Here is a 20,257-nt window from a genome sequence, read left to right as displayed (position 1 = left end):
TCAGTCCTCGAGGACACAGAAATATGCAATCTAAATGACAATGAATCTAAAATAGCGATCATCAAAAAATTCAACAAGCTAAAAGAGGATGCAGAGAAACAATTCAACAAGTTCAGGAGCTACTTCACAAAAGAGACTGAAACTATAAAGAAGAATCAATCAGAAATATTAGAGATGAAAGACACAATGGAAGAAATAAAACAAAATCCGGAGTCCCTGAACACTCGAGTGGACATTATACAGGAGCATGTCAGCATAACTGAAGACAGACATGTCGAAATACTCCAGATGGAGGAGGAGAGAAAACTAAGACTAAAAAGGACTTTACAGGGGCCAGCCTCATAGCCCAGTGGTTGGGTTCATGCACTCTGCTTCGGTGGCCCAGGGTTTTTCCAGATCTGATTGTGGGCACGGACCTAGCATCTCTTGTCAAGCCATGCTGAGGTGGTGTTCCACATCCCACAACTAGAAGGACCCACAACTAAAATATACAACTATGTACTGAGGGGGTTTGGAGATAAGAAGGAAAAATAAAAAAATAAAAATAAATTTTTAAAAAAGGACTATACGAAACACCGGTGCATTAGAAAGAGGTCTGACTTAAAGTTCTAATTATCTGATTAAGTAACTACATGATCTTGGCCAAGCACTAAACCTCTCTGAGAAATCCCAGTCCCCTGGCATAAAAATGGGTATAATAATCCTTCATAGGATTAAATGGGATCTTTACCAAAGAGCAATGGACAAAAGATACTTCCTCTCTCTGACTGAAATAACCAAAACCAAAACTTTAAAAAGACACAACCACAACTTTAAACCAAAGCAAACTGTTGTAAAATAGTGAAGAATTTTAAAAAAACAAAAACACTAGGTCTAATTAAATGGTAATTTCAAAGCACTTATGGTCTGAACTTGAAGAAGGAAACAATAATAATAAACACAATTACAGGGGGCCGGCCCAGTGGCACAGGGGTTAAGTGCTCACGTTCCGCTTCTCAGCGGCCCAGGGCTTGCCGGTTCAGATCTCGGGTGCAGACATGGCACCACTTGACAACCTATGCTGTGGTAGGCATCCCATAAAAAGTAGAGGAAGATGGGCACGGATGTTAGCTCAGGGCCAGTCTTCCTCAGCAAAAAGAGGAGGATTGCCAGTAGTTAGCTCAGGGCTAAGCTTCCTCAAAAAAATAAATAAATAAAAGTAAAAAATAAATTAAAAATTTAAAAAAACACAATCACACCACCTAAAAATATCTCAAACCACTTTAAGAGAAAAAGCTGTGAAAAATGAACACAGGACACTAAACAAAGATTGAGCTGCTTAGTGAACAATACAGAATCTAAATATACCAATTAGGCTATAAACAACAGAAGTGACAAGGAAATATCAGTTTAGATTCACTTGCAAAACAATATTAGACGAAAGCTGACAAGGCAAAACAAACTGCATTTAAAAATCCCAAAAGGAGATCTGATCTGTGAACAATAGTGGCTCCAGGTTAAACAGAAAATGCCAAAGCAAACACTAACATCAAGAAGAAAGTTCAAAATTTTTCTGGTATAAAATGAAATAATTTCAGCATAAACATTAAGATATTACAGAGGAGAATGGAAATAGTCAAATTTCTTCTTTACATTTTTGCATATTCCTCAAATTTCTTACATCCAAAAAATACTGCTTTTATAACAAAGAAAAAAGGTGGAGGTTTTTCTCTTTTTTTAACCATGGAAAAGAAAGACTCAGAATATTTGCACAAAAATGAGAGAAATGGAGCCATGGCTGAAAACATAATATCTGCCAAAGTTTCTGAAGGCAGAAGAATATGTTAAGAACTTCAGAACCTGAACTGACTTTTCAAAAAATGATGAAACAACTGAGCCATGAAAAATATGACACTTGCAAAAAAGAAATATATTCAAACAGTAACAAAGGATTAACAGTAAATCATCTAATAAACTAAAAGCAAATACTGAAAGAATTTTAAGATTTAAGCATAGAATTTCAAAGTACATGAGAAGAGAAGTATGTCAACTCCTAAATGCCTCATTTCTCCCATGAGAGAAGCTAATAATGGAATAGCAGGAACAATGAAAATAGTTCCGTTAAAACAGTGTTTCTAACAATGAAAAAAAGGAGGGAGAAGAAGGGGGTAAATGGGTTGACATTATCTTCCAGTCTAGCCTAAAAGAAACTGAGAATTTAAATTCCATTAAAGAAACCACATATACAAGGAAAATGAGGGATAAAAAATATGAACTTAAGAGAAGATGCTTGGTTATAATAAAAAAAGACAATAATAAGTGTTGGCCAGGACGTGGAGAAATTGGAACCTTTATACATTGCTGGTGAAAATGTAAAATGGGACAGTCACTTTGGAGAACAGTTTGGCAGTTCCTCAAAATGTTAAATACAGAGTTACCATGTGACCCAGCAATTCTACTCCTAGCTATAAACCCAAGAGAATTGAAAACACATGTCCACGCAAAAACTTGTACACGAATGTCCACAGAAGCATTATTATCATAACCAAAAAGGAGAAACATCCCAAATGTCCATCAGCTGATGAACAGATAAACAAAATGTGATATTCATGCACTAGAATATTACTGAACTATTAAAAGGAATGGAATCCTGACACACACTACAACATGGTGAACCTTGAAAACATTATGCTAAGTGACAGAAGCCAGACACAAAAGGCTAGGTTCCATTTATACGAAATGTCCAGAATAGGCCAATATACAACAAAAGACAGTGGACTAGTAGTTGCCTAGGGCTGGGAGAGCGGGGTCTGGAGAGTGACTGCTAAAGAAGATCAAGTTTCTTTTTGGGAGGAGGAAAATCTACTAAAATTGTGGTGATGGTTGCACAACCTTGTGGTTATACTAAAAAAAAATGGACTGTATACTTTAAAAAATGATGTTGATGATGGAAGGTAGCACAATTACTTCATCTAATGTAAATGAGTGAACGCCAATGAAAGCAGAATGGTCTCTATCTGTATGAGGAAACATGTCCCAACACTTAAAAACTAAAAGACAAACACAAATCTAGAAAAGGATGGGAATCACTATGACTTCAGGAGATAAGTTAAATCTACCCTACACAAAAATAAAACTGCAACAAAAAGTGAAACAAAATTCAAAGTCTATGTCCCAAAGAGAATAACAAAAATATAAGAAAAACTGTGGAAAATACACCTCTATCGCTGTAATTAGATGCTTCAATATTTCATCGACAGGAGATGACAAAACAAAGAATTAAAAGTAGAGAACTGATATAAAGCATAAATTAAATCATTCCCCTTGGTAGGGGCCAACTTGACAGAGTCAGGTTCAGAAAAAAAAGATATAAATAAATAGATAGAGAAAAAGACTATGATAAGACAAAAGTGGTAAAATCTTAACAACTGGGAAATCTGGGTAGACTACTGCAACTTTTCTCTAAGTTTGAAGTTAATGCAAAATTTAAAAAATTTTTAAGTAAAATTATCAGTTATATAATAGGGGACTGAGAAGCCAAGGAAATACCACTTTCTTTTCTGGGTTACAAGGATCTTTCACAAAATTTGTTCTCAGACTAGGATGCAGACACACCTAGTTTTAATGCAAAAAGCCAGAAAGTCTATGACAAATTCTTAGATCATAATGCAAAACCACAAACTATCTGTATCATATCTAAATTCATAGGTTTTATAACAATAAGAGGAATTTTATCAAAAATGCCTATAGAGGTTAGGAAAAAGAAAGAAATGATCTGTTTCTACCTAAAGAATTTAGAAAGAGAAAAAAACAAAGTTGAAAAGGGAGAAGTACTAAAACTAAGATATAAAATTAATACAGTAAAAGAAAAATGATAGATAAAAAACATCCTTAGCGAGCGGGTAAAGGCAAATGGTATAATCAGAGACAGCAGGGCAGCCTTCAAATGTAAAGAGGTAGGCGGTGGATTCAAGGAAAGAGCCGAGAACGAAAAGAACAGAATACAACAGAAACTGCAAGGACTACAGGCAAGAGGGTGATTAAGCGGGAAGGGTGGGACATTGTAGAAGTAAGGATACATGTCCAACGTGGTGATTTTAACAGGAATGAGGGAAGAAATACACACCAGTTTGACTCTGCTCCCAACAGGCTCTCCAACCCAAATTAAGAGCATCACAATTTACCCGCCTCCTACAGCAGGAGACCCAGAACCAAGGAAGAAAAAGATGAATGAAGGCCAGCTGGGTGGGGACTGGCACAGCGAAGAGCTCACGTCCCACTGGACAGCTCTGGCTGATTTGCGACTTGTAGAAAGGAGAGCCCAATGTTGCCAATACCTGCCCGTTTAGGAGCGAAGACCAAAATCCAGATTTTAAGTGAAACTTCCAGATTTTTAATGGTTAATAACCAACGCAATTTTTTAAAACACTGTGCAGACCAAACAAGTCCTCTCAGTTCTCCCCGTTTCCACTGTTATCTCTCACCATGCTCCCCATCTCTTCCCTTCTCCCTTTCATCTTCACCAATTCCAGACTTTGCTTTTTAAAACCACAATGTCACTCAAATCCTCTGAAAGTTTCCTTTGTCTTCACAGCAAGTGCCAAGCCTTCAGTTCAGCCTTCAAGGCCTTCCACTAATGTGGCAGCAATGTGACTCATCTCCTGCCTTAATCCCCAAATCCCAAAATAGTCCCATCTTTGTGCCTTTTCTAACGCCATTCCCTCAGCTTAGAACACCCTTCCCAACTCTCCTCAGTTTCTATATCAACTTAGTCAATAATTCATTCCACAAATAAATTTGTAAAGTGTGCCTAATTTTGTACCAGGCATCTTTCTAGGCACAGTCGATACAGCAGCAAACAAAACGGACAAAAATCTCTGCCCCATGGAGCTACAAAGAGGAAACAGATAATAAGCAACTGGTACAGCAGGTCACACAGGAAAAGGTGCTTTGGAGCAAGAAAAAAAGCATAAAGTTAGATTAGGGTGGGAGGGGGCAGAGGGGATGGAAGGTGGAAAAGGCTGCAATTTTAAGGCATCATTTTGAAAGTGATGTTAAAGACCTAAAGGAGTGAGAGGATAAATAACTGGGACAAGAAGGTTTCAGGCAAAAGGAACAGCAACAGCAAAGGCCTCAGGCAGAACTGTGCCTGATGTTTCCAGCTGACATTCTCCTCTGCTGCAAAGCTCAGCTGAGCGCAGCTTACTCAGGGGAACCGTCTCTGATTCCTACAAAGCAGAAGTATTCATTCCCTCCTATCTTCCTTACGGCACCTACTACAGTGGAAACTCTTTTTCAGATATACAAGAGTGACCGCTGATCAATTAATCCAAAAAGACAGGTAAAGCAGGAAATCACTTAAAAATGATACACGCATATTTTAAACATTTTTAACTTCAAATATATAAATGTACATTCATTTCCCCATGTGGCACCAAGACCTTTTCTTTGAATATAGATCTGCCAAATGCAGTTCCCCACTTTCCTAGATAAAACACCATAATCCATTACCTACAACGTCCATTTTCCTTTTCTTTAAAGTAGAATGAGAACTTAATACTTGCAGAGTTTTCTAGGAGCAGAATCCTCCAGAGAATTACAAGGTCTCCCCAATCTGTTTCAGTTGTCTTGACCATAACCTAACTCATCAACAGACAATTCCTTCAGCCTCTTGACTTTATCAAGTCTTTCTAGAGCATTTCATAAAAACAACTTTTTGCATTCACATTTCATCAATTTGAATAATATTTACTATTTTATACTCACAAGTACCACAGGTACAAATAATTTTGAGAACAAACAGAATTGACTCTTTCTTGGTAAGCAGAGAAATCAAATGATACTCATGCTAACTAGAGCTAACTTATCGGTTTGAGCATCTGTGTGCTGTGGGAATTGGTTAGTATGGTTGACTAAGGGAATATTTAATCCAGAATGTTAAAATCAAGTCCAGCAAAGGATCTGAATAGACATTTCTCCAAACAAGCTATATAAATAGCTGATAAGTACATGAAAATGTGCTCAACATCATTAGTCATTAGGGAAATGCAAATCAAAACCACACTGATACGAAACTTCACATCCACTAGGACAACTATAATCAAAAAGACAATACCAAATGTTGGAAAGGATGTGGAGAAATTGGAATCCTCATACATCACTGGTTAAAATGTAAAATGGTGCAGCTGCTTTGGAAAACAGTTTGGCAGTTCCTTAAAATGTTAAACATAGTTACCATGTGACCCAGCAATTCTACTCCTGGATATAAACCCAAAAGAATTGAAAACATATGTCCACACAAAAACTTGCACGTGAATGTTCAAAGAGCATTACTCATAATATCCAAAAAGCAGAATCACCCAAATGTCCATCAAGTAATGAATGGATAAACAAAATCTGGTATATATACCCACACATATATTTTATATATCTCCATACAGTGGAGTATTACTCAACCATAAAAAAGAATGAAGTTCCGACACACACTTCAACATGGAAGAATCTAGAAAATATTATGTTAAGTTAAAGAAGCTAATCACAAAAGGCCACATATTGTATGGTTCCATTTACATGCAAAGACCAAAAGAGGCAAATCGATAGAGACAGAAAGTAGATTAGTAGTGGCCAGGGGTTGGGGGGAGAGAAGAACATGTAGTGACTGTTAATAGGTACAGGGTTTCTTTCTGGAGTGATGAAAATGTTCTGGAATTAGACAGCGGTGGTGATTGTACAACTCTGTCACTATACTAAAAACCACTTAAGTGTATACCTTAAAAAAATTCCAGTGCTATCAGTTCAATAAATGCTTATCAATGGGGGGGACTCAGATGCATTAACTAGATATTTCCTTACACAGATTTATAAAAAGCTAACTAACCACCTCTGCTAGAACAGAAGGTCCCTGAAGGCAGGGATGGCCGCTCATATATTTCCCTTAACATCTAGTATATTAGATTACACTAAGCCAGTATTCAATCAAGGTTCACTAAATAAATTAATATCCACATATTACATACCAGGGATCTAGAAGTGTACTGATCAAGATACCACAAATTAAGAAAAACTCACTTTATATTCCCCAAAATCCTGAATCGCCACTAACAAGTCACTTCTCTTAATCGGAAGTTTATATCACCCATTTATACCATCCTTACCACCATATCACAATCCAGAGGACCCTAACTTCCGTGACATTTTTAAAACCTAGTTCAAATTCTCCACCTTATGTCTATCACCAAATGCCACCTTCTCTCAGTGTTTTTCTACCTCTTTAACCACATTCCCTAAGATAGAAATGTCTCACATACTTAGCCTCATTTGTGCTTCTCAAACATCCAAGAGTCAAAGAGAACTATCATCATTATCTTCATGTGACAAATGAGAAAAAATGTCATGTCTAAGGACACCTGGTCTCTTGGGTTCAAAGTTCCTCTTTCTTCACATAAATCATGTACTTCCAAACTTTCTTCTCTTTTGATAAACAGGGAACCTTCTGATGTTAGATTTTTTAAGAATAAGTACAAATGAAAATATATAAAAATCAAAGCAGTAAGTATAAAGTCTGGATGAGAGCTGAGGCAAGAGGACAACAAAAAAGGCTTGTTTAGAACAAGAAGGGAGAAACAAAGGACCCACTGCTTAGGGAAGATGTCATATCAAGGGATGACAATGACAAATGCAGCCCCATTCAGCTTCTTCTTGGCTTTGGTAATCTCCATCAGGAGCATGATCTTCAAACTGGGAAGGGCAGAACTCTGACAAAAAGGGAGCTCACATCTAGTGTAAGTGGCATGTAGAGTGGACAGCAACAGAATACAGAGCAAGTTCAAAAGAATTTGCTTTCTGATCCAAACAAATCACACTCCATGATACTGGAAAAACTTTTAGATCTGACTGCTGATTATCTAAGCTATCTTGACAAGGTGCCAGGGACCAGAAATGAAAGAATGCATTCTCAATTTTCAAAAGAGGAGAAGTGCAAATCCAGAAAACCATCTATGGGTAAACTTGCCACTCATGCCCTGAAAAATTCTAGAAAATAAATTTTTGAAGACAATAAAAAGAAAAAGCCACCGTGGCCTCCTTATTAAGGCAAGCTATACAGCATTTGCTTTTTGATAGGATTACTAGAACAGAAAAAGGGAGGATGATACAGACATATACATAACTGATTCTAACAAGATGATCTGATAGAATCTTTAAATGATAGGCTGGCAAACAAAATGGGAAAATGTTGAACAGCAGAAGCTCGAAAATCTGTTAAACTCTACTAGGAGGATGCCTAGCTGGTTGAATATCTGGTTGATTAACGTATCGACATCAACCAATTTGGAAGGAAGTCTCCAGTAAAATCAGAGTTCCATCCTTTTCCACGACATAGACAACTTTTATGAATTTAATAAAGCCACAAACCTGCTCTCAACATGTGCAACGGCCATAAAGCTGTGAGTGACCTAGCACATACAGCCTGGCAGAATCAGACCCCAGTAAGGTCAGAGTAGGCTGAAACGATGGTCCAAAACCCAAAATGAAAATTAACAAGGCGTCAAGGCCAGCATTTAGATTTATAAACTCAAATATATGAAGGAGTAAACTTCAGTTTATGTAGGAAACACCTAGGTAAAAAAAAGCTACTAAAAAATCTACACACAATCTCAAGATGCCTTAATAGATGAATATGTCCAGACTGGATTACTATAGTTCTCTAATTAATCAACTTAAAAAAATATTTTTTTCCCTATGAATCATTCCCAGATCTTCATCCTAGAAAGTCAGAACAAGAACCTACAAATATCATTTAGTTAAAATTCCAGCTTTAGATCCAGTTATTAAAGTGTATCTTAGCAACATAAAACATTTTATTTGAAGAGCTTAATTTATTGACATTTATGTCAATATATCAATATATCCTTGAAAGAGGCCTCAGATATTTTTAAACCCAAGTCTCTCTTTTAATAAAGAGGAAACTAAGAAAAATTAAGTAACCTGCTCCAAATAACACAGCTGCTTAGCAAGGGCCATGATCCCCAAATCAGCCCCTTTCTGCACACCAGGTGGGTTTCCAGTCCTCTTCGTCCTTTCTTAAAATTTGCACTACGTACTAAAGAATTAGAAAACACACACAACATCTATCAACACGCTATATTTTGCTAAGGACAAACTAGCTTAGCAAGAACAAATAACCACAACACATCAGTCTGTAAAATATTTCGACATAGTGTGATCACTTACAAGTCTGATCACAGATATTTGTTACAAAAAGGCACTCTAATACAAAAATGGTTTTTATTCCTAACCATTAGTGTGTGATTACTTATTAAAGCATTATCCCATATCCCACTTAACATTAGAAAAAATAAAGTAAAAGTTATTACATAGATGGAAAAGCTGTTAATGGACATGCTATTGTTTACTGTGCTCAAAATCCCTCCCTCATCATAAAATATACTATGAAAATTATTAAAAGATTTTAGACCTCTAATCGAAACGGCAGGCCAAAGGTTTTCTTCATTTAGGGTACCATTTGTGCTGAAGCCCTCTTGTTCCCTCCTCACTCCCCCAGAAACAATGCCCAAAGGTACAAAGGTTGTCTGCCAGGCAGGCCAACGGACCCCCTTTGGCCTGATGTCCATCCTCCCTTCCCCTCCCCCTCTCCCTACCACCCCATGCCTCTTCTCCTACCCTCTGGGTTTAAAGAAGACAGGTGGAGAATTGATAAAAGGGCAAGTTGGCAAGGCTGTAGCTTATGATCACTAGCATATAGGCTAGGCCAGCTCCAGGAGAACCCATCCACCCCTAAATGAGACCTGGATGCCCTTCTTGCCCCAGGGCTCCTCTGGGACCCCTTTTGAAAGGAAGAGGGAACTCTACTGCCCAGATACTCTCATCCACTAGAGCCCCAGCAAGCTCTTTGTTTCCAACAGCTGTGGGGGGGCAAGCGGCCTTGGAGAGAGGGGAGAGGAGGGGGAGAGGTCACTCTCTTGCTCCGTTGCTGCCAATCTTCACGCTCTCCCGCAAAACACACAAACACACGCACAGGATCGTTCCCTCGGAACCGGTTTCCTCTCTCCACACCTCAAGAACCCAGGGTCACACTCTGCTACACAGAGGCACTCCTTGAGACCCAATTACCTCTTTCTATCACCCAAGCCCTAGACAGGATGACTCCCTAGCTCCCATCCTCTGAATCAACACCAACGGGGTTCACTCCAGGATCCCCCTCCTCCTTCCTGCTCAATGCATATACCCCTGGGCACATCCCTGAGCCCCAGGCACCACACACAAAAACACAGGGTCACTTCCTGGGCCCCAGGACTTTTCCCTGCTCGTATCCACAGACCTGGGGTCACTCCAAGCCCCCAGCGCCCACCTCTGGACCCAAAGGACATACATAGATAGATAGACACACACACACAGAGTTACTCTACATCGCCAATCCGCGTCCTCCGGGCCACCTTCTCCCTTTACCCACAAGACCCCTCCGAGACCCCGGCGCCCTAATGAAGAACCTCCCCAGCACATGGTCATTCCCCTGGCCCTCAGCCTCGCCCCGCAGCCCCTCACCGTCACACTCACACACACACACACACACACACAGAGAAAACCCCTGCGTGGGGCCGCCCTCCCTCCCCTGATCCTTCACAACACAAACACGCGCTCCCGCGTGCACACCCACGGCCACCCCGGGAGCCCCGGCCGGCCGCCTCCGCCTCGCCGGTCCCGGCCTGCCCGCCGCCCAGCACGCGGGGCCGCTCTCGCCCGGCACTCGACACACACGGCCACTCCCCATCCCCAACGCCGGCCCCCGGCCCGCTCGCGCCCTGGTCACCCGGGCCCTCTCCCAGCGCGGCCGCGGGGACCCCGAGGGCGGCGGGGGAGGGAGGGGCCGCAGGGGCGGGCCCCCGCCGGGCTCACCTGAGCAGTTGATGCTCTTGCCTTTGCCGCCGGGACAGTCGCCGCCGCCGCCGCCCCCGGGGGGCTGGTTGGACGCGCGGCTCCCGGGCAGGGAGAAGGCGAAGAGCAGAAGCACCGACGTGTAGCAGCAGAAGGCGAGCGGGGGCGCGGCCGGCAGCCGGAGCGGCGCCTCAGCGGCCGCGGCGCCCATGGCTGGCGCGCCTGGACGGCGGGAAGCGCAGGGAGCCGCAGGCCCGGGGCATCCAGCCGCGCGCCGGGAGCCCGCCGCGGCTCGGCGCCTCCTAGCAGCCCCTCCGCATGCCCGTGCCCCCGCAGCGCCCGCCAGGCCCGGCCGCCGCGCTCGGGACGGAGGCTGAGGGTCCGGCGCGTGCGAGGGGCGCGGGCGCGCGGGGGGCGCGGGAGGGGCGGGCCCGCGGGGGGAGACCGAGGCTGGGAGAGCGGGCGGGCGCGCGCGCGCGCGCGGCGGGCGGGGGGCGGGGGCAGGCCCGGCCCCTCACTCGCTTCGTCGCCGTCCCTTTGTGTCCGCGGCCGTCGCCACCGCGTCACAAAGACCCCGGCCCGCCGGGCGAGGGGCGCGTGACGGAACCGCGGGCGGGAGGGGGGCGGCGACCCCGCCCCGCGCACACCCCCGGCGCCCGCGCCGCCAGCCCCGCCCCGCCGCGGCCGGCGCCGCCTCCGGGGGAGCTATTGTTCCTGCGGCGGGCGGGAGCGCGGAGGGCGGGGGGCGCGGCCCGGCGGGGGCTGGGGGCGGGGGGCGCCCCCGGGGCTCCGCAGGCGTCTCTCCCGCAGACGGTGTTGCCGCCCTTTGTAAGCGCTTCGGAAGCGTTTCCTTCGCCCAGCAGCCGGCTGCAACAGAAGGGCAGGTGGTTTCTTATCTCTTTTCTAGGTGAAGAAACCGAACCGCCGAGAGGTGAAGGTGACTTGTCCAAGGTCACATACGAAGCAATGGACAGGACCAGAATTGGAACCCAAGTTCTGCCTCCAGCTATGCGGTCCTTAGAGATGGGGGCAAATGGCTAAATTTCTGGGATCCTCACTCCCACTCCATTCCCACATACACTGACTGAATTTCAAATACTCTGACAAATTCTATATTGTACTCTCCCACTAATAATAGCTAATATTTAGAGAGGATTTGCTGTATACAAGACCTGGAGGAAACTCTTTACATGCATTCTCTCCAGTTCTTTTTTACAGCCCTACAAGGGAGTTCTTACTCTCAGCTCCATTCCACAGAGGAGACAGTTGGGACCCAGAGAGATCAAGTGAGCTGACTCCCAGTCCAGCGCACTTTCTGTCACATCATGCTAAGTGAGACCCAGCCAGGGGCAGTAAGATTATAGACTAATTGTTTGAAAGTCCTGTGCCTTTTTCATTCTATTTTGCTGCCTCTCACCTAAGAAGGAATTTTTAAATCTCATTGGAAAACTGATATTAATGTGACAATAAAATTTTTAAAAGGTCTGAAAAGCCACCATAAGCAAAGCCACATTAGGGAAAATATTTTCAATGTAAGTAAGAGACAATATACTTAACGAAGTAACATAAATCAAGAAGAAAAAGTTGACATCATAGAAAGATGGGAAGCCGACTTGTCTTATTCATGTAAAATACAGACCATAAATATATGCAAAGATATTTAAATCCACTAGTAACAAGAGGCAGATTAAAACCATAAGATTTTTTTTTTTCTGTAGATCATTAACAAAAGTTAAAAGAATTGACAAAACCTAGCACTATTAATTTACACATTTGGGGAGGGCAATTTGACTATGTATCAAAAACCTTTAAAATATGTTTACCCTTTAATCTAACAATTCCACATATTGGAATTTATCCTAAAGAAATAATTGGGCAAGCACACAAAAATGTATATATGGTTGTTCATCATAGCGTTTTCATGATAGTAAATATAAGCTAAATGTCCATCCATGAGACATAGTTAAAGTATGGTGCCTCTTTGAACAGTGGAGTATTATGCAGCTTTAACGATGATTAGGTTAGTTTTTACTGACGTGGAAAAAGGCACGATACTAATGAGTACGTATAAGAAAACCTTATTTTCCTAAAATATACATGTGTGTACACATCCATAGGAAAAAAGTCAAGTAGAATATACAACAATATATTAACAGTGGTTATCTCTGAACAGTGGGCTATGAGTAACAGGTACTTGTCTTTTATGTTTTCTATATTGTCTGAATTTTTGTCTAATGAAAATTTTTATTGTTATAATTTAAAAAGCTATTTCTTTTTAAATTATGCTTTCATCATGCTTTTTATATAAATTCACATTTTTAACAGTTTATTAAGATTTGCCTCATCCTCTAAGTAAAATTCCACGTCTGGCTTCTGAATCAGGTGTGATCCCAGCGAAGCCACAGCAGAAGGCTGCTGCTCTGACCATTCCTTCAACAGCATCCCTGCTAAGCTTGACCTCCCTCATGCTTCTTTGCTGCCCTGTGTCTTGGCTCTCCCAGCCCCAGTATTCTTCCTTTCATTTTCACTTGACTGCTAACCATAGCCCGTGCAGAAACACTAGTAGGAAACAACCCATAAATAAAAAGCAAAAACTCTATGGCCAGAAGTCAGAAATTAATTTACATGTGCATCTTTCTCCAAACGAGATAAGAAAAACTCACAGATTTCTCAAAAGTTTTCAAATTGAAAAGGACTCTTCTTCAAAAACAGGATTTCTCTGACTTTAATCATTCAATCTCAGAGAAGAAAAAAGATCTTGGTGGTCATCTAATACAACGCCCATCACATGCCTTAATATTGGTGACCCCAAAATGTCATACAGCAAAAGAGTGTGAGACTCGCTACATAAAAACCACCCAGAGAGTTTTAAAAGAATATAGATTTCCGAACACCACTCCAGACATTCTGGGGGAAACTCAAATATCCCTTGATTATATTAAAGTTCTCTAAGTAACTCAGATACACTGCCAGTTTGGAAACCCCTGGCCTAACCTTCATCAGTCAGTTATTGCTCCGTAACAAACAATCACAAAATCTCAGCAGCATGCCACAATAAACATTCATTTCTCATAGGTCTGGGGGTTGACTAATCTAGGCCAGGCTTGGCTGAATGGCTCTGCTTCAAGCTGCAGGTCCAGCTGGGCTTAGCTCTTGTGTGCAGGCCAAGCTCTGATCTTCTCCAATATTACCCATTTGATGGCCCCAGCTGAAGGAGCAGCAGCTACCCAGGGGTATCGCTTATGGAGATGAAAGTGGTACAAGGGGGCATCCCCAACTGTGCAAGCCCTTTCCACACCCCCACTTGTACATGTCCACTAGCATCCCACTGGCTAAAGCAAGCCTCATAGCTGAGCCCAAAGACAAGGGGCATGGCAGTCTATTTTTATGGAGGGGAGTGAGAGAGAGTGAATATGGAGTGACTGCTTTTGGAAGATAATCTATCAGAAATCCTGTACTTGAGCACTATTATTTATATTCTTTCAGAAGATTTTCAGTTCCAAGTAACAGAAAACCCAACCCAAATTAACTTAAACAAAAAGACATTTATTGGCTCAGGTTAAAAAAAAAAAAAAAGCCAGAGGTAGTGCCTTCTCCTATCAGTTGTTTTTGTCCTCAATAAAGCTCCACTCATGGAAAACATTGCATTCCTTCAAGAAATCTTTGTAAGCGTCCACTGAGTGCTAGGTGCCACAGTAGCCTGTGGGGGCAAGAGACAGTCCTGTCTCACTGTCTACATGGGGAGACATCTGAAAATGAACAATTACAACTCAGTGTGATAAACACTAAATAGAAATGGAGGATGTGTGTTTGGGGGTAAGGTGGGGGTAGTAAATGGCAAATCCTACTCCACACTCCCAGCCCAGCCAAGATTCTGGCTTTTCTGGACCTCCTGCTGGAGAGTCTAGCTGCATAATGAAGCCCCAATAAACGGTAATGAGACAATGTGGGACTGACACATTGGCCCTGGTAGGAGAGAGTCAGAGCGCTTGAGCTCAGTCTAGAAACACTGGAATGATTTATGGAGCAGCACTGGCGCAAGCCTGGGATTGACCTCTGGCCCAAGTTGAGAAATTAGACCCTGCTTCCTAGAGAGAAGGGTCTTTAAAAAACATGGAATGAGTAGATGAAGTCATTCATTCATTCAGTAAATTGATACTGCAGGCCTACTCCTAGTCCCTGAAAATGCAGTGGTGAGTACAACAGACCTGGTCATCATCCTTAGGAAGTTTACAGACAAATGTTGAACAATTATACGAATTAAAGTAAAATTACAACAATGTTGATAAATGCTATGAAGGGGAAGCTGTCAGAGGCTTACCTGTTAGAGTGACACCTGTGCTAAGATCAGAAGAGTGAGTAGTTGACCACGTGAAGAGACAGTGTTCCAGGCAGAGGGAACGTCATGCGCCAAGGCCCTGTGAGTACAAGGGGCTAAATGCCGACCAGTGGGATAAGACAGCGTAAGCTCAGCTTGTTTTAAACTTCATTCACTGATTCAACAAATATTTGCTGAGCACCTACTATGGTCTATGCTCTGTTCTAGATGCAGAGAAACAGCGATAAACAGAACAAAGTCCCTGCTTCTTACAGAACTTAAAGTATAGTAGGGGAGACACCATAATAATAATATTGGTGGGAGAGCATGATTGTTGGATCAAGCCATAACCATAGTAACTATAACTCATTGAAGACCTGCTACATCCCAGCTACTGCCAGGCACTGCCTATTTGTTGTCACTAACCCTCCCACCCACCCTGTTGGTGGGTATTATTTCCATTCTATAGATGAGAAAACTGAGGCTTGTGAAGTTAAGTGACCTACCCAAACCAGAAAGCCAGGAAATTAGAGTCCCCTGGCTCCATCTGACTCCAGAGCCCCACCACATCACTAGCGTGAACAGGTGGAGAAGCAGCATCGCCTGATACAAGATGGAGCAATTATTGGCCCCACTAAGACTGCAGCCACCAAGGTGTGTGCACAAACCATCCTGAGCCCCTGCCAGCGTGTCAGGAGACTTTTGTTGGGGCTTCCTGTGATTACATGCAAGGATTATTGTGATTACATTGTTTGTAATTACCACTCTGGTTCAAGGCACGATTATTGTCACTCCCCTCCCCTTAACAGTTCTCAATTATTTAGATGGGCAGAAGCCAAGGAGCCAAGGGTTACAGATATCTGAACAAAAAGTGCAGTGGGACTGCAGAGAGGTAGCCCCACTCTGCCTGGAGGAGAACAGGCTTCACCACCGTAATTCCGTCAGTTTGAAAGGCTTCTCACCCAAACAGGCCCTGTGAGTGGGTAGAGAGACTGAGGAGGCATCGCTGGGTTTTTCTGCAGGTCTTCTTGTCATTCATCGTTCAGTATTGTCTGAATACAGAATTAAGATTTTTTTTCTCCATCTTTCAGCAAATGGAAATTTTCAGCTACAATTCAAAAATTTCTCCAAAAATGAGTGTTTAACTCATAAAAGATTGTACCACAGAAGGAGCTTCTCTGACAAAGACAATCACACATAAATGGTAGGAAGAGGTATGGCATAGTAAAGAAGAGTGTCAGCTCTGGGGCCGGCCCTGTGGCAGAGTGGTTAAGTTCGCGCACTCCGCTTTGGCGGCCCAGGGTTTAGCTGGTTTGGATCCTGGGCACGGACATGGCACCGCTCATCAGGCCATGCTGAGGCAGTGTCCCACACAGCACAACCAGAGGCACTCACAACTAGAATCTACAGCTATGTACTGGGGGGCTTTGGGGAGAAGAAGAAAAAAAAAGATGATTGGCAACAGTTGTTAGCTCAGGTGCCAATGTTTTATTAAAAAAAAAAAAAAAGAAAGGAAAAAAAGAGTGTCAGCTCTGGAACCAAACCATCTGGTTTTGCATCTTAACTCTGCCACTTGCTACCTTGGGCAAGTTACTTAACTTCTCTATGCCTCAGTTTCATAATCCATAATAGGGAGATAAAATTTGTATTTGCTTCACAGGGTTGTTGTAAGGATAAAATGGGTTTGTATAGGTAAAGTGCTTGGAACCATGCTCAGTACATTGTAAGTATTCAATAAATAATTTGTTAGAAGTAGTAGTGGCATAGTAAGCAAATAAATGTTAGCTATTTTTAGGGGCAGTAGCCATGAACTGCATTTATCTGCTAAGCTAAGAGCTTGACATGTATTATCTAACATAATGCTCCCAAAAACCTAATAGCAAAGGTGCTGTTATTATCCTCACTCTGAAATGAGGACAGATGAGAAAACTGAGGTTTGGAGAGATTAAGGAATTTACCCAAGGTTACACAGCTAGTGGGCAGCAGGACTGAGACTCAAATCAACATCTGTCTGACGCCAAAGCCTATGATCTAAATCAAAACCCAAAGAGTTCAAGTCAGCAGTCAAAGAGCTCATCCGAGCTGGCTGGCTACTAGAGAGACCTGCAGGAGGGCAGCCTGATGGCTGGCATGGGCGGCCAAGCTACTGGGAGGAAAAGTTGTGAGAATGAGCCAGGTGGGTCAAAGGGAATGACACGAGGTTATAGCCAAGAGCCTGGGAACTTGAGAACAGCATCCATTGGGCTGAGAATCCGGAAAGAGAGATAAGCAAGGAGTTAAGTACCAGAGGAATCAGAGTGAGTCGAATGGAGCTAAATAATTATATTTTACCATTGTGTGTGTTTAAGTATGTCAGCTTGCTTCTGTATGTATACATATGTATTGAGCATATGTCATTTGCCTGTGTGTGTACATATGTAAAGAGTGTATCAGCTTGCCTCTGTACATATGCATAAGTGCCAAGCATATGTCATTTTACTCTCTGTGTACATATGTAGGGAATGAGTCTATATCAGGTTGCCTCTGTGAGGGTGTGTATGTATGCACATTTGAGTGTGACAGCTGTGCCCTGTGTTTTGTACATTCACATTTACGTGTGTGTATCCATGCACACATTACTGTATATAGCAACTCATCTGTGCATGTACATGTGGAACTTAAACTGAGTCAGCAATTTTCTTATTCTTCTCCCTTGGCTCCCAGTTAAAAATTATTCCTCAAAGTCTGATGGTCTCGGGACTCAGCATCAGGGTCAATAGACTTGGCATTTAGTCTGGATTCCTAATTAAGAAAGTTGTGAAGGTGAAACAGAAAGACCACACTCTGAAGCTGTTTCTCTCAAGGCAAAACAATAGTAGTAAGACTTAGGGCAGCTCTAGCATGGTGGCTTCAACAACAATGGGAGCAGGGGTCAAGGCAGGACATGGAGAATGGTGACAGCAGCGCCATTCATCCAATGGTATTTAGAGATTGCCCGTCATGTGCCAGGCAACTGCGATAGGCAGTGAAGATGAAGAAGTGAACACGATAGACACAGTCCCTGTCCTATAGTCTAAAAGGGAAGCAGGCTTTAAACAATCAATTACAATTGCGAAGAGTTTTGCAAAGGATGTGTGAAAGCTGTGGGAGCATCAGACAGGGACCCCTAACGTAGCAGGGGCTGGGAATATCAACGAAATCTTCCCCAAAGAAGTGATATTTAAGCTAAGGCTGGAAGACTGATGAAGAGTTAGAAGTGGGTGGAGAGGGGACAGAATTCTATGAAGAAAGTTCAACATGTAAAAATGAAATACAGAATATGGCAAGTTTAAGACACAGAGAAAAGGCAGCTGTGGCTGAAGCCTGGAGAGTGAGGTGGCAAATGACACAAAGAATGTAGTTGGAGACTTCAGGAAGCCAGGGTCAGATTGTACTGGGCCTTTTAAGCCAGAATAAGGGTTCAGACTTGATCCTAAGATGATAAACAGGTAATAACCTGCTCAGATTTGTGTTTTTAAAAGATCACTTGGTTAAACGTGTGAACTGTAAGGTATGCTAATTATATCTCAGTGAAACTGTTAAAAAAATCACTTGGGCTGCAGGATGCAGAATGGATCAGAAAGGCAAAACGTACCAAGAAATCCAGGGAGAGCTAGTGCAGTGGTCTAGGTAAGTGAGGATGGTGAATTGGACTAGGCCAGACGGGAACAAGCAAATGAATTAGATTAAGGAAGTAAAAGCAACAGAATTTGGTGACTGACTAGATGCGGGAGGTGAGGGAGAGAAAGTGTCAAGCAAAGGTTATCCCCAGGTTCAGTGCCATTTACTAAAATAGCATCTTTGGAGAAAAAGCAGGTTTGGAGAGGAGGATGAGTTCAGTTGTAGGCACATGGAGTTTGAGGGGCCAGTGAGGATCCGTACCGAGCTGTCCAGGAGCAGTTGGATTTATAAGTCTGGTGTTCATAAGAGATTTACGCTGGATATATAAGTGAGGGAGTGATCAGAGGATAAATTAACTGAAGTCATGGAAGTGGGTGTGATGACTAAATGAGATACTATAAAATTAGAAAAGGGCCTAGGCTGAAGCCTTGACAAACTCAAATGGAGGGAACTGTGAAAGAACTGCCAGAAAATAGGAGGAAAACCAGGAAAGAACAGAGTCACAGTGACCAAGGAAAAAAGTGTTCAAGAAGCAGGATGTAGTCAACTGATTGAACGCTGCTGAGAGGCCAAGCAAGATGAGTACTGAATAGAGACCAATGGATATAGTCACTTGAAGTTGTCAGTGATCTTAACAAGAGCCATTTGATAAAGTGGTAGCTGCAGAATCCAGATTAGAGCTTATTGAGACATGAGTAGGAAGTAGGAAGTGGAGACAGAACGTTTAGACAGCTTGGCTGCCAAGAAAAGAAGAGAAACAAAGCTAGAGGTGACTGTGGGTGGAGGAGGGACTTTTTAAGATGAGACTGTGAAATATTTAAATGATGATGATAAAGACCCAGTGGGGTGGGGAGAGTCGAATACACAACACAGGAAAAAGGATAATCAGCAGTATAAGATTCTCAAGAAGACAGGAGGGCTGGAATTCAAAGCTCAGATGGAGAGATTGACTTTTGGGAGAAGACACTGTGTTCTTTGTAACAAGAGGGAAGGTAGAGAGAAGGGAGGCTGCTGGCAGCTGAGTTTGTAGAGAAGCTATTGAGATACTGAGGAAATTCGTGGAGCCTGGCTTCTGTGTTCTCCAAAGAGGAGGGAGGTGAGGTGGAGTGGGGAGAGTGGATGGGGGCAGTGGCTGCAGAACAGTAGCTTAAAGCAGCTTCAGCCCCACTATAATGTCCATAAGCTACCTCTTAGCCTTTCCACCCAATCTTCATCACATCTTCTTCATCTTTGATGTGGGCAATTGCATTATCTCAATCTTATATAAAAAGTTACTGGTTTTTACTGATCTATAACATGCTATATATATATATATATATATATATATATATATATATATAACAGATACCACTTCAAATCAAGGACCCTGGCCCCTCCCTTTCAACCAGATTACTGCTCCAAATCCCTACTATGCAGAAATTTGGGGTC

At 42.5% G+C, this 20,257-nt stretch overlaps 1 protein-coding gene across 1 annotated transcript in view; it reads right to left on the bottom strand.

Annotated features, from left to right (window-relative positions):
• Positions 1 to 11,318, bottom strand: part of TMEFF1 (transmembrane protein with EGF like and two follistatin like domains 1) — an 80,738-nt gene extending 69,420 nt beyond the window's left edge. The window contains exon 1 of the mRNA XM_070595284.1: positions 10,894 to 11,318. Within this exon, the coding sequence (XP_070451385.1) occupies positions 10,894 to 11,083 (190 nt within the window). The 5' untranslated portion in view covers positions 11,084 to 11,318. The remainder of the gene's footprint in view (positions 1 to 10,893) is intronic.
• Between the last annotated feature and the right edge of the window lie 8,939 nt (positions 11,319 to 20,257).

Source organism: Equus przewalskii, chromosome 26, assembly GCF_037783145.1.
Source record: "Equus przewalskii isolate Varuska chromosome 26, EquPr2, whole genome shotgun sequence".
Classification (NCBI taxonomy): domain Eukaryota; kingdom Metazoa; phylum Chordata; class Mammalia; order Perissodactyla; family Equidae; genus Equus; species Equus przewalskii.
The sequence above is the reverse complement of the archived record's forward strand: the minus strand, read 5'-3'. Positions and strand labels throughout refer to the sequence as shown.